General features: G+C 33.7%; 1 protein-coding gene across 1 annotated transcript; it reads left to right on the top strand.

Annotated features, from left to right (window-relative positions):
• The first annotated feature begins 3,644 nt into the window (after positions 1 to 3,644).
• Positions 3,645 to 5,460, top strand: LOC114719680 (UDP-glucose flavonoid 3-O-glucosyltransferase 7-like). Its single transcript, XM_028905196.1, has one exon. The coding sequence runs from the start codon at positions 3,665 to 3,667 to the stop codon at positions 5,207 to 5,209; it is 1,545 nt and encodes a 514-aa protein (XP_028761029.1). The 5' UTR covers positions 3,645 to 3,664; the 3' UTR covers positions 5,210 to 5,460.
• The last annotated feature ends 6,079 nt before the right edge of the window (positions 5,461 to 11,539 follow it).

The following is an 11,539-nucleotide window of genomic DNA, read 5'->3' on the forward strand; positions in this document are numbered from 1 at the left end:
ATCACTATTTTAAGTGTTGGTGGATTAGGCAACCAGTCACTGGGGATCATCACTTGAATTTGAAATTAGTTAATTAGTTTGGTTTTGGACAATAAATCACTGAAATTATTGAGTACTGTGGTAATATCGTTGCTAGATTACCTACTGTTTTTCTAAGATGTTTGATGATGATAAGTTGGGTCACGTAAGACATCGAACTATGTAATTGATTTGGCCTATTGTTTTGATTTTAAAAAAAAACTAAAAATTAATACCCTCCGGTCTTTAATATAAGATCCATTTAAGTCTCAGTTTTAAAATTGTTACTATATTTTCACATATTACCCCCACCACCTTTTAGACCCTCTAAGGCTGCAACTTCATTTTTTTTAAAATTTAAGAAAGGTATATAATAAAAAAATAGTTTATATAATTGTAGATTTTTATATATAATTTTTAATTGATAGATCTTAACATTGCAGTCGTCAAAGCCATCACGCAGAGTCGTTCAATGCCTCAAAGTCAAAGGTCAACACTATTTTCAGGCGGGAGTAGGTGTGGTGCGGCTTAATTTTCTGAAATTTAAAAGTCAAATTTAGAAGTGGATCCACACGTAGCCCTACCTAAGAATTTTTAAAAAAAAAAAAAAAAAACTCTCCAGGCATTATGTTTGTTCGAATGAAAGGAAAAAACGAAAAAAAAAATTAACTTGGTTAATTGTTTTAAAAATTAAATAAAATCAGATAAAATATTTTAAGACCTTTTTCATTTTCAATAAAATCTTGTTTAGACAGATAGATATTTAAGAAGGATTAATATCATTTTTTTTAAATTTTACTTTTGGTATCTAAAATTTGAAATCTTGGTTTCATGGACCAAAAATACTATTCCAGGAATCAAAATAAGATTCAATTTTATATACCAAAATTAAAATTAAAATAATGTCAAACTTTTTGAATGGTATTAAACCTACTTTAATTCACTTTCTTTCGCTTTATATTTTTTTTTTTTATTTTGGTTTGATTCTTGCTTCTAATTTAAAATGAATTTATGCCCGTTTGAATTGACTTTGACTATTGACCGATACGATAAATTTATTTGGCAGCAAGGCAACGCAAGACACCCACTAATTCAGATAATTAATATAAAAATTAATTTGATATTTAATTAGTTCTTAGTTATAAAATTTTAATTCACTTTATTTCTTATATTTATTTATTTTTTCAAAAAATTCATACTAGTGATTACACATGTTAAAAATTAGGGGTGTGTATAGATAAAACTGGGCTAGGCTGGGTAGGATCCCTGCCTGATGCCCAGCCCAAAGGATTTTACAGCCCGCTGCTCGGCCCTGCCTAGTAAAAGCCTTAGTTATTTTGGGTTGGGTTAATACGGGTTGGGCAGAACGGGTTTTTCTTGCCCAAATTTACAACTTGAGTCATGAAATTTAAAATACTGCTATATGTTTAACAGATATCTATACTTTAAGAATTTAACAATATCCATAATTTATTAAAAACAAGACAGTAAAAATTGTAATTAAAACTTTAAAGTCCAAATGATTTGTATCAATCTCCACAAAAATTGAGAAAATAACGAAACATATAAAAAAAAATACAAGCTATATTAACATATTTAGTTATATTATTAACTTATAGTTTAATATAATTTATAGATCATTGAAATTAGTATAATTAGTATCATTTTATGATATATGAAGTAATGTCAACATGAAAAAGTTAAAAGACAATTATAGTATATAGCAAGATAATTTAAAAAAGTTAAAAAAGAAGGTATATTTAAAAAAAAAACTAGAACTTTAAACATATAAAGTATATAAGGGAGTAATATTCCTTTTGGGTACGTAGTATTGAAGTATAATAAAATATAAAATATTAATATTACACTATATGTTATATAATCCTGAAAAAATATATATTAAAATATAAATAATTATATATATATTTCGGGCAAGGCCAAATGGGCAGGACAGCACGCTATGCCCACGGCCTGGCCCGACCTGGCCTGTGATTAGCCAGGCCCGAAAATACCTATTTTTCCTCAGGCTGTGTTTTTTTGGGCTGGGCTAGGTATTTTTTTGGTAGGTTTGGGTAAGCACACCGGGCTATTAGGCCTCATGAACACTTCTATTAAAAATTCTATCAAATGATAGTTCTAACTAATAAACTTGATTAACAAAGATATTTTAAGGAAGATAACACATATTTATTACAAATAATTAACTTAACAAACTTTCTTAATCTCTTCTGATTAGTAAACTAGCTTTATTTAAGGTAATGAAGTAATACATTTATAAGTACAATTCCTGAATTCTTCATCATCTTGGATCTTCAACGCTGTGTTTTTTGGAAGTAAACTTCTGTCGTAAGTACCAGCTTTTTAGTTCTTACTATGTGTGATGATTTGAGGATATTTGTGTTGCCGAAAGGGTGACAAATTAGCCGGTGGGTCAATTTGAATTAGAAAATTGCTCATTTTTATGAATGAGCCACTGTTAAGCCAAAACCTAAAATGTTATACATATTATAGGCATATCATTATCTTTTATTGAATTTTTTACTTAGATACTATGCCCACTATTTCGACAGCCACTCTAACCCATTAAATTTATGAAAACTGTGAATTATTGGCTTTTTTATTAACATCTAGTCCCTCCTTCTTCTTCTTTTTTCCCCTTAATTGCCATCGTCCAGTCCCCCTTTTAAAACATTATGCAAAAGTATAACTTTCCGTATTTTATTAGATACAAATTTTTAAATCAATCCATCCTTTTTTACAAAATTCATTTTGAATTTGTGTAAATATTAAATGCATTTTTATCAATTTAATCCTTAATTAATATTCCCTCCCTTTTTTTAATATTTTGCCCCCTACATTCTTTCTCTCCTTTTTTCTTACTCACTTATGCCCACCTATAAATAAAGATATATTTTTTAAAAAATATTTCATATATATACATTTATTATTTTTAATTAATCTTACCGGTTTTATCAATCATACAATCCAATTATTTGAATTTTATAATAAAAAGTAAGGGAGTGATATATTGATATTTGTGAATTGTGAGTTTGTAATATGTCAAGTTTTCCAAACATAAGTCATTATATGTTCTATTTTTTTATATAGATTTATATACTTAAATAATAAAAATAGGACGGACAGTCATATATATGATTGGCAAGTATGATATAAATAAGCTGAGATAATTATTTTTCCAAGTAGTATATATTACGTATTGTTTGTTCAACAGTTTTACGTCTTGAAGTGTTTAGATAAAAATCAAACTATAATTTTAGAAGTAATTTTATAATATATAAAGTGAATATATAAAAAAAAATTTATCTCGATCTGTGAAAAAGTATTTTTAAAAAATACTTCTACACGAATCCAAACACCCACTTAATCAAACTAAAAAGGTGTTTGGATATCTCTAAAATGTTTTTAAAAAAATACTTTTTTCGTAAATTAGGAAAAATTTATCCGCCTATATTGGTTCCAAACACTCTCCAAGAGAACGAAACATTCCTTGGAGGCGGCTTACGCACTCAAGTTTGAATATTATTATGGTCAACAGTCATAGTCTTCGATCTCCACTCACTAGCGCCCCCAACGCCATTTATAAACGCTTGCCTTCCTGCTCTCTCGTCCTCCTCATCCATCCGCCATGGCCATTCCCAAGCCCTTGAAGGTCTACTTCCTCCCTTTCTTCGCACAGGGCCACTTGATTCCTCTCTCTCAATTCGCTAGGCTTTTTGCTGCCCGTGGTGTCCACGTGACTATCATCACCACTCCCTTGAACGCCGAATTTATTCAGAAATTCATCGACCAGGACAAGAGCTCCGGCCACCGCGTCCTCATCGACATTCACACCGTCAGGTTCCCTTCCCAGGAGGCCGGTCTTCCTGAAGGAACCGAGAACTTCTTCAACGTCAAGGATGTTGATACTGGTGTCAAAATGTACATCGCCGCCGCCATGCTCCGCCCACATGTCGAGCCCTTTATCGAGCAAAACCCGCCGGACTGTATCGTCTCGGACTTCCTATTCACTTGGAGCGGTGAGCTGGCCTCACGTCTGGGAATCCCAAGGCTCACCTTCAATTCATTCTGTACTTTCGCAGTTTGCATGATTGACGCTGTTCACAAGCACTTTATTGACAAAGACTCTTCGGATTCTCTTGACGATCATGAAACCGATCCATTTGGGGCAGTATCTAAACCTTCAGAGTCTCATGATCACGAATATCATCAGTCGGATGAACCCTTCGTGGTTCCGGGTCTTCCCCACCCGATTTCACTCACCCTCCAGCCTCCTAAGAGGTTTTCTAAGGATCTCGCAGCACTAAACGCTGCTATGAAAACCAGCTACGGGCTCATCGTCAATAACTTCAACGATCTGGACTGTAAAGAGTACGTCGATTATTACCGGAAAATTAGTGGGCACAAGGTTTGGCACATCGGCCCAGCTTCTCTGATGCTGCGAAACACGCTACCTCAAAAGGATCATCTTCTTCAACATCAACAAACAAGTGATGAGCATGAATATATAAGATCATGGCTCGACTCTAAGAAACCAAACTCTGTCGTCTTCATCGGATTTGGAAGCCTATGTTATTTCCCTGACACCCAGCTCTTTGAAATAGCATGCGCCATGGAATCTTCTGGGCATTCCTTCATCTGGATGGTTCATAAGGAAGACGATGAAGAAGGGAAGAAAGCATGGCTGCCGGAGGGGTTTGAAGAGAGAATGAAGAAGGAAAACAGAGGGTTGATCCTGACAAAATGGGCCCCACAGGAGCTGATACTGAACCATCCGGCGACCGGAGGGTTTCTGACTCACTGCGGGTGGACGTCGTTGACGGAGGCGGTGGGTGCGGGGGTTCCGTTGATCACGTGGCCGATGTTCGCGGAGCAGTTTTATAATGAGAAGCTGATAACGCAGGTGCACGGGTTTGGGGTGGAGGTGGGTGCAGAGGAGTGGACCCGCACGCCTTATGATGTGATGCAGAAGGTGGTGAGTAGGGTGAAGATAGAGATTGCTGTGAGGAGGTTAATGGACGGTGGAGAAGAAGCTGAAGGGATCAGAAGGAAAGCCAGAGATATGAGAGACAAAGCCAGAGAAGCTGTGGAAGAAGGTGGGTCCTCCCAGAGGAATTTAACGGCTCTGATTGAAGATCTTCGAGACCTTAGTGTGAGCCGGCGTGCACATTAATTTGTGGACTTCAAAATAATACATCAGCCTTTGGGTCATTAAAAAAAAAACAAGAAGAAGAAGACTTGGAGTCATAAATGAATGGATTTAGATTCGATAAGATTTGCTTTATATATATATAAAAAATAAATCTCACTTCGTATGATGGATTTGTGGGGACCGAGAATTAAGATGTGATAGATTCCTTGTATTTGTACTGTCTTGGTTCTTAATATAGGACCTGATTGTTAAGTTAATTTTGATTCTAATTATAAAACCTATTTGTTATACTTATCATTTTTTTTCTGAATTACTTGTATAGATCCCCTTAACCATAATCAAGTAAGTGAGTGGGGAGGATATTAAGAAAAATGATTATAGTATTTAGAAAAAACATGTCATATTTCTTATAATTAACTAGCTTACCTAACTTCCTTAATCCAATCAAATTAGTTAAATAATTTTTATATTAAGAATTAGAAAAGTATTACTTTAATTCATTTTTTTATAGTTGAAAATGTGTCAGCTATTGACTCACATTTTGAGCAATGCTTTTTAACTTTTCTATTCCTTTCGATCCAAAATATAAGATCCATTTTGTAATGTAATTTACATTACAAAATGAATCTTTTATTTAGGACATGAAGAGTATATTAAACAGACTAACTCTTTGAATAAATCTAAATTGTTGACCAAGATCCCCCCCTTTCCTTGCTGTGTTCTTCCTAGATATCATGCTAAAAGGATGTTATTACATGCAAACACATTTGAACAAATTAAGGAGGAATTGATCTCACAATCCCATCTATATACAAGTCCTATTCATATATAGATATAGAAATAATAAAAACAAATTGAAAAGAGGGATTAAGAGAGAGAACACATTCTCCTAGTCAAACAATAATTGTTTCTTAACCGTTCTACCAATCCTATGAATCACGATTACAAAAGTCATAAGCATGAATCATCTTGCTTTTACAATTAAGACAGGTCAAAAACTGATCCAAACATCACATACTACCTCTGATTTATAATATAAGATCTTGTTTGACTTTTATTTTGATCATAAATATAAGACCCCAATTTATTTTGTCTCTCATATTTATTTATTTTTTTCAAGATAATTCTTCTTCTAATAATAATAATTCTAAATAACAAATTTGGTTAGCAACGATATTTTAGGAAAAATAACATCTATTCATTACAAGTAACTAACTTAACTAAATTCCTTAATCTCCTCAAATTAGTCAATTGGGTCTTATAATTAGGACCGGAGGTAGTATAACATACCAAATGTGCTCATGAGCTGGAAAGCTGTTTTAAGGATGCTCAAACATATGGCTATGGGTCCAATTAGAGCCTAAAAATTCCATGACATAACGCGCATAACCTTTTATTATTGAAGGGGTGATACTGAGAGGGAGATTAAACATTAGACATATAGATTGTTATATGCACACGAGAGTTGAAATTTGAACTCCTGCTCACTTACTTAAGTGATGATAGCTCTTATAATTAATTCACATTGACCTAAGTAGATTTGTTCATTGATTTTAGAATAATCCAACCAAATTCTTCTTAAATATTGTCGTAGACTTCTAATTAAGATTAGAATAATCTCAACATGGCAGCCAATGTAACAAAAGTCTTTGAAGACGTTTGCCTTTGAAATTCAATAAAATAATTATGTCGTCAATAATAAATACTATTGCTGGATAAGATGTAAACTCTTCTAATTAAGTAGCTTTCGATAATATTATAGACGTGAATTCATTATTATTCACAACTACTACCTCCGGTCCTAATTATAAGAACCAGTTGACTAATTTGAAGATATTAAGAAAGTAAGTTGAGTTAGTTATTTGTCTTAAATAGGTATTGTCTTTCCTAAAATATCCTTACTAATCAAGTGTATTAACTAGAAATATAATTATTAGAAGGATTATCTTGGAAAAAATTGAGTAAGTATGAGAGACAAAGTTGATTGGGGTCTTATATTTAGGATCAAAATAAAAGTCAAATAGGGTCTTATATTAAGAACAAAAAAAAAGTCAAACAGGGTCGTATATTAAGGACTAGAGGTAGTATTTTAGTACTACTCTTGCAGTTGTAAACATTGCCAAAAAAAAAAAACGCAGCAACTGTACCTTCAACAAGATGATCCCAAATTGGTCATTCAATTCGCCCTATCTTGTCCGTACATAATAATTATAGTCAAATTTAACATCGCAATATAATTAGTACTGGCTCTAATTAAATTATAATTTGCCAAAACACCAATAATTAATCCCATGGGAAGTCAACATGTTAAACTATATGAATACATAAAACTAAAGGCTAAAATAAAAAAGAATTATCTGAAGAATCCTTTTTTCTAATGTTTCAGCCCCTGATAGGCATTTAAAATTTACATATTTACATATTGATTGTTCAATATGTATAGTTCTACGTCCTGTGTATAAATGCATGTGCCTTCTTCGTCTCTCTTCATGCTCATCCGTCCGCCGCCATGGCCAATCCCAAGCCCTTGAAGGTCTACTTTCTCCCTTTCCTCGCACAGAGTCACCGTGGTTCCTTTCTGTCAATTCGCTGGGCTTTTTGCTGCACGTGGCCTCCACGTGACTATCATCACCACCCCCTTGAACGCGCTTCCTTCACTAATTCATCCACCAGGACAAGAACTCCGGCCACCGCGTCCTCATCCACATTCACACAATCAGGTTCCCTTCCGAGGAGGCCAGTCTTCCTGAAGGAACCAAGTATCCTTTGTTTAGACGCAATGCTATTTGAAATACTATCATACATTAAATGTAGGCACTTCCATTTTATTATTGAGTCACATTTGTAAGAATGGCTGAATACCAAGAGGGGGGTCAATTGGGTGTTAGTTAAAATTAAAAACCTTTTCGCAATGTAATGAAATTCATAAGAAATTCTGAGTAAAAAAACAATGAATCGACATAAGCATAATCACAGTAGTAAAATGGTTTAGCTGGAAATATAAAAAGGTAAGAAAAGAGAAGATGCAAACTGTGATTTATCCTGGTTCGGTCCTCACTGACCTACGTCAAGTCCCCAGGCTCCCCCTGAGATTTTCAATCGACTATCTCCCTCAAGTTTAACACAGTACTTGAGAACCACTACAACCACAAGTTTGATTCGGGCACTTGTAATGCCACTTACAATTCTTAGACTAACCAGTCTATTCAACAACAACCTCACACCGAGGTAAATACTCCCCCTTACTCACCGTAAGGATACAATCTAATAATGATAATGAAGATTGAATATTTCTTCTCTCAAAGAAGTAATAGATGAATCTTAAGCATGTTTAGGAAACTCTCCTCTCTATCTTACGAATACATATGTTTTAGTTTATGAAGTACAGAGACGGGGAGTTTTCTCTCGGAGCTCTAAATGAGAATATGTTGATTCGGCATTTTAGCATTTGATGTTGTAAGCTCAGACTCTTCTTCTTTTTCTTGTTTTGAATGCTCTTCTATTTATAGATGATGTTGGCTACTTGACCGTTGAGCATTTTCTTCCCGTTTGACTTGAAGAATATGACTGTTGAAACTAGTCGTTGGAAGCTTCTGACAAAAGTCGGTTCTTCACATCATAAATTCGTTGTGGCTCTTTATCTGAAATAATCTTCCTCAAATCAAGTGATAAGTATTTGATAATCTTAGAAACAATAAGTTAGAAAACATGGAATCAATCAGATATTCAGAAAGTAAGATGAACTTACTTGATCGATAAAGCTTTGATCGATCATATTATCGATTAATTGCATGAGAAAAAGATATAGTAAATATATGCAATTATCGAATAGATTATGGATCATATGATGATCGAACAAATGATCGATAAATGATGAAGCATGTATGCAATGAGCTTTAAATGGATTATGCAAGGATAATCTTTTTCAAGTTACGTTTGCCTTCATATCCTTTTAATAGAGAGTTATGTATAAAAAGAAAGCTGAGAAAAGCTTAAAGATAAAACGATAAAATATTTCGAAATCATCGTGAAATGCTGTCATGGAATGAACTTGTACAATGATCGAACAAGTGATCGAAAACTTGTTGATCGATCATGCTATTGATAAACAAGGTGTTATAGAAATAGATATTAAAGCAATAATGATCGAACACATTATCAATAAATAGATAATGGACAACCTTATCGATAAACAATAAGCAAAAGTATATTCAGTGAAAACACAGGCTATGTAAGTTGATCGAATAGGTGATCGATCATGTTTTCAATAAAGAGGTTTATTCTTGTAAAATCAAAGAACTGATTTATCGATCACGTTATGTGAAAGCAAGGTAAACATGAAGTGCGGTGATTGATCATATTATCAATAATGAGATTATCGATCCCGTGATCGAAGAATCATGGTTTAAAAGCGATGTGCTAATTATCGATCATGTGATCGATAATTTGCTGATCGATCAGGTGATCGATAAGCTACTGAAATAATTACCTGCACGCAGAGTTATGAAGCAATGTTCGATTATATTATCGATAAATGACTGATCGATAAGGTGATCGATAAATGGAGACTAAAACAAAACATAGAATGAGTAGAACGCATTACCGTTTATCTGTTTTCTAATCGATAATCTATTTATCGATCATGTTATCGATAAATGCCTATTTATCCATAACGTTAACCTTGTTTATCGATCAAGTGATCGATAAATACATTTATCCATAATGTTATCCGAAAACCATTTATCCAACAGGTTATAAAACCTTAATAATGCATATGAAGATAAAAGAGAAGAATTGAAGAGATAGTACCGGGAACCCGATAAAGTGATCGAGTATGTAGTTGCTTGATCAGGCTCGAGTAACATCTGATAATGGCTTTTCATTTCCTCATTTCTTCTAGTGCTTTTACTCAATAACATATTTGAGTAGCATGTTGCTCGAGAGCTTAATCAATCAATGTAGAATTTCTGGTCTTTGCCTCAATAAATTCGAATTCTGATTCAAGCAGAACGAAGGTCAACTTTGAGTGATCATAACTCTTCGAATTCAACTCTAAATTTTACAAATAACCTATCCCCAGAAAGCTCTTTGAGTCTACTTTCTAATGCAATAAGAATCACCTAAAAATTCGTTGTATTTACAAAGTTATCTTCATCACAGTGACTGAAGGTCGGAATCAAGGCGTTAATCCTTACTTCAATATTTCGAACAACATATCTCCCTCATATGAAACTCTTTGAAGTTGATTTTGGTGTCCATGAACCGTGTTCTGAGTCTAGTTTCATATGAATTAAGTTTTACATCAAACAGATTTGTGGTTTAAGAGATATTAGAGAAATACCAAACCTATATCAGAGTTGAACGAAGAACAAAGCATAACAGAGTATGTGTTTTATCGATAACTTGATCGATAAGTGGATGATCGATCAAGTGATTGATAAATGCCCATCAAAATCACCTCTGAAGCTTATTTTCCATGTTTATATAAAGGGTGACTCAATATATGATTATATAACTTCTGGTTTGTGCATTTTAGCTTCCGATTGAGCCATTCAAACTTTTGATTGAGCATAGCAACCTTTAATATCAAATCTATAAACTTGAATCTTGATATTTCCATTTGGTCTTGCAAGTTCTTCTTTTCTCAATCTCTCTTCTTCTTCTTCCTCTTGATCATTCTTCACAACTCAAAGTTCAACATAATAACTCATTTCTTTTCTTGAGGAAACTACACAGGATATTAAGTATGATAGTTAGTCAAAATATGAGGTAAATAATTTATGCAAATTTTTGCTCTATTATTTGACATCATCAAAACTAATCATATCTAACAACATTTTATTTTAGTTTTGCTAAGACATATAACTTCCTATAAAAGATAATATGTCTTTTTTTTTTCCTAAAGCATAGGTATCCTCTTATTAGAGACAATCCTATTCGAGGCACTGTCAGGTACTAAATGTGGATACATCTCCCAGTAGGGATTCGAACCTTGATTTGTCATGTTATGAGGGACTAGCTTCTTTTACTAGACCTAGTTCTCGTTGGTGATAATATGTCATATTTAAATACGTTGATATGTGGGCACCAATATACAAATGGTTGGGTTGTTGGGCTTGTAGTTGGGCATATAGGGGTGGTCATCCTGCAAGTATTGGGATTGGGTATATCAGTTAAGACTTGAGACCTTCGAATTTCCCAAACTTAAACATCGGCCCAACAAGATTGAGTCGCCAATCTCGTTGGTGGCATCTCTGGGCCCCATTGGGGTCACTTAGTATTTATGCCACTAACTTACACAGTCATGGGCAATTTCTCTTGTTTTTGTCCACCCCAAGTTTAATGACTCAT

Source organism: Neltuma alba, unplaced genomic scaffold, assembly GCF_004799145.2.
Source record: "Neltuma alba isolate B1F8T4 unplaced genomic scaffold, ASM479914v2 tig00011935_pilon, whole genome shotgun sequence".
In the NCBI taxonomy this organism is placed as follows: domain Eukaryota; kingdom Viridiplantae; phylum Streptophyta; class Magnoliopsida; order Fabales; family Fabaceae; genus Neltuma; species Neltuma alba.

Coding starts and splice junctions, on each gene's coding strand:
- LOC114719680 (XM_028905196.1), top strand. CDS start 3,665: ATGGCCATTCCCAAGCCCTTGAAGGTCTACTTCCTCCCTTTCTTCGCA.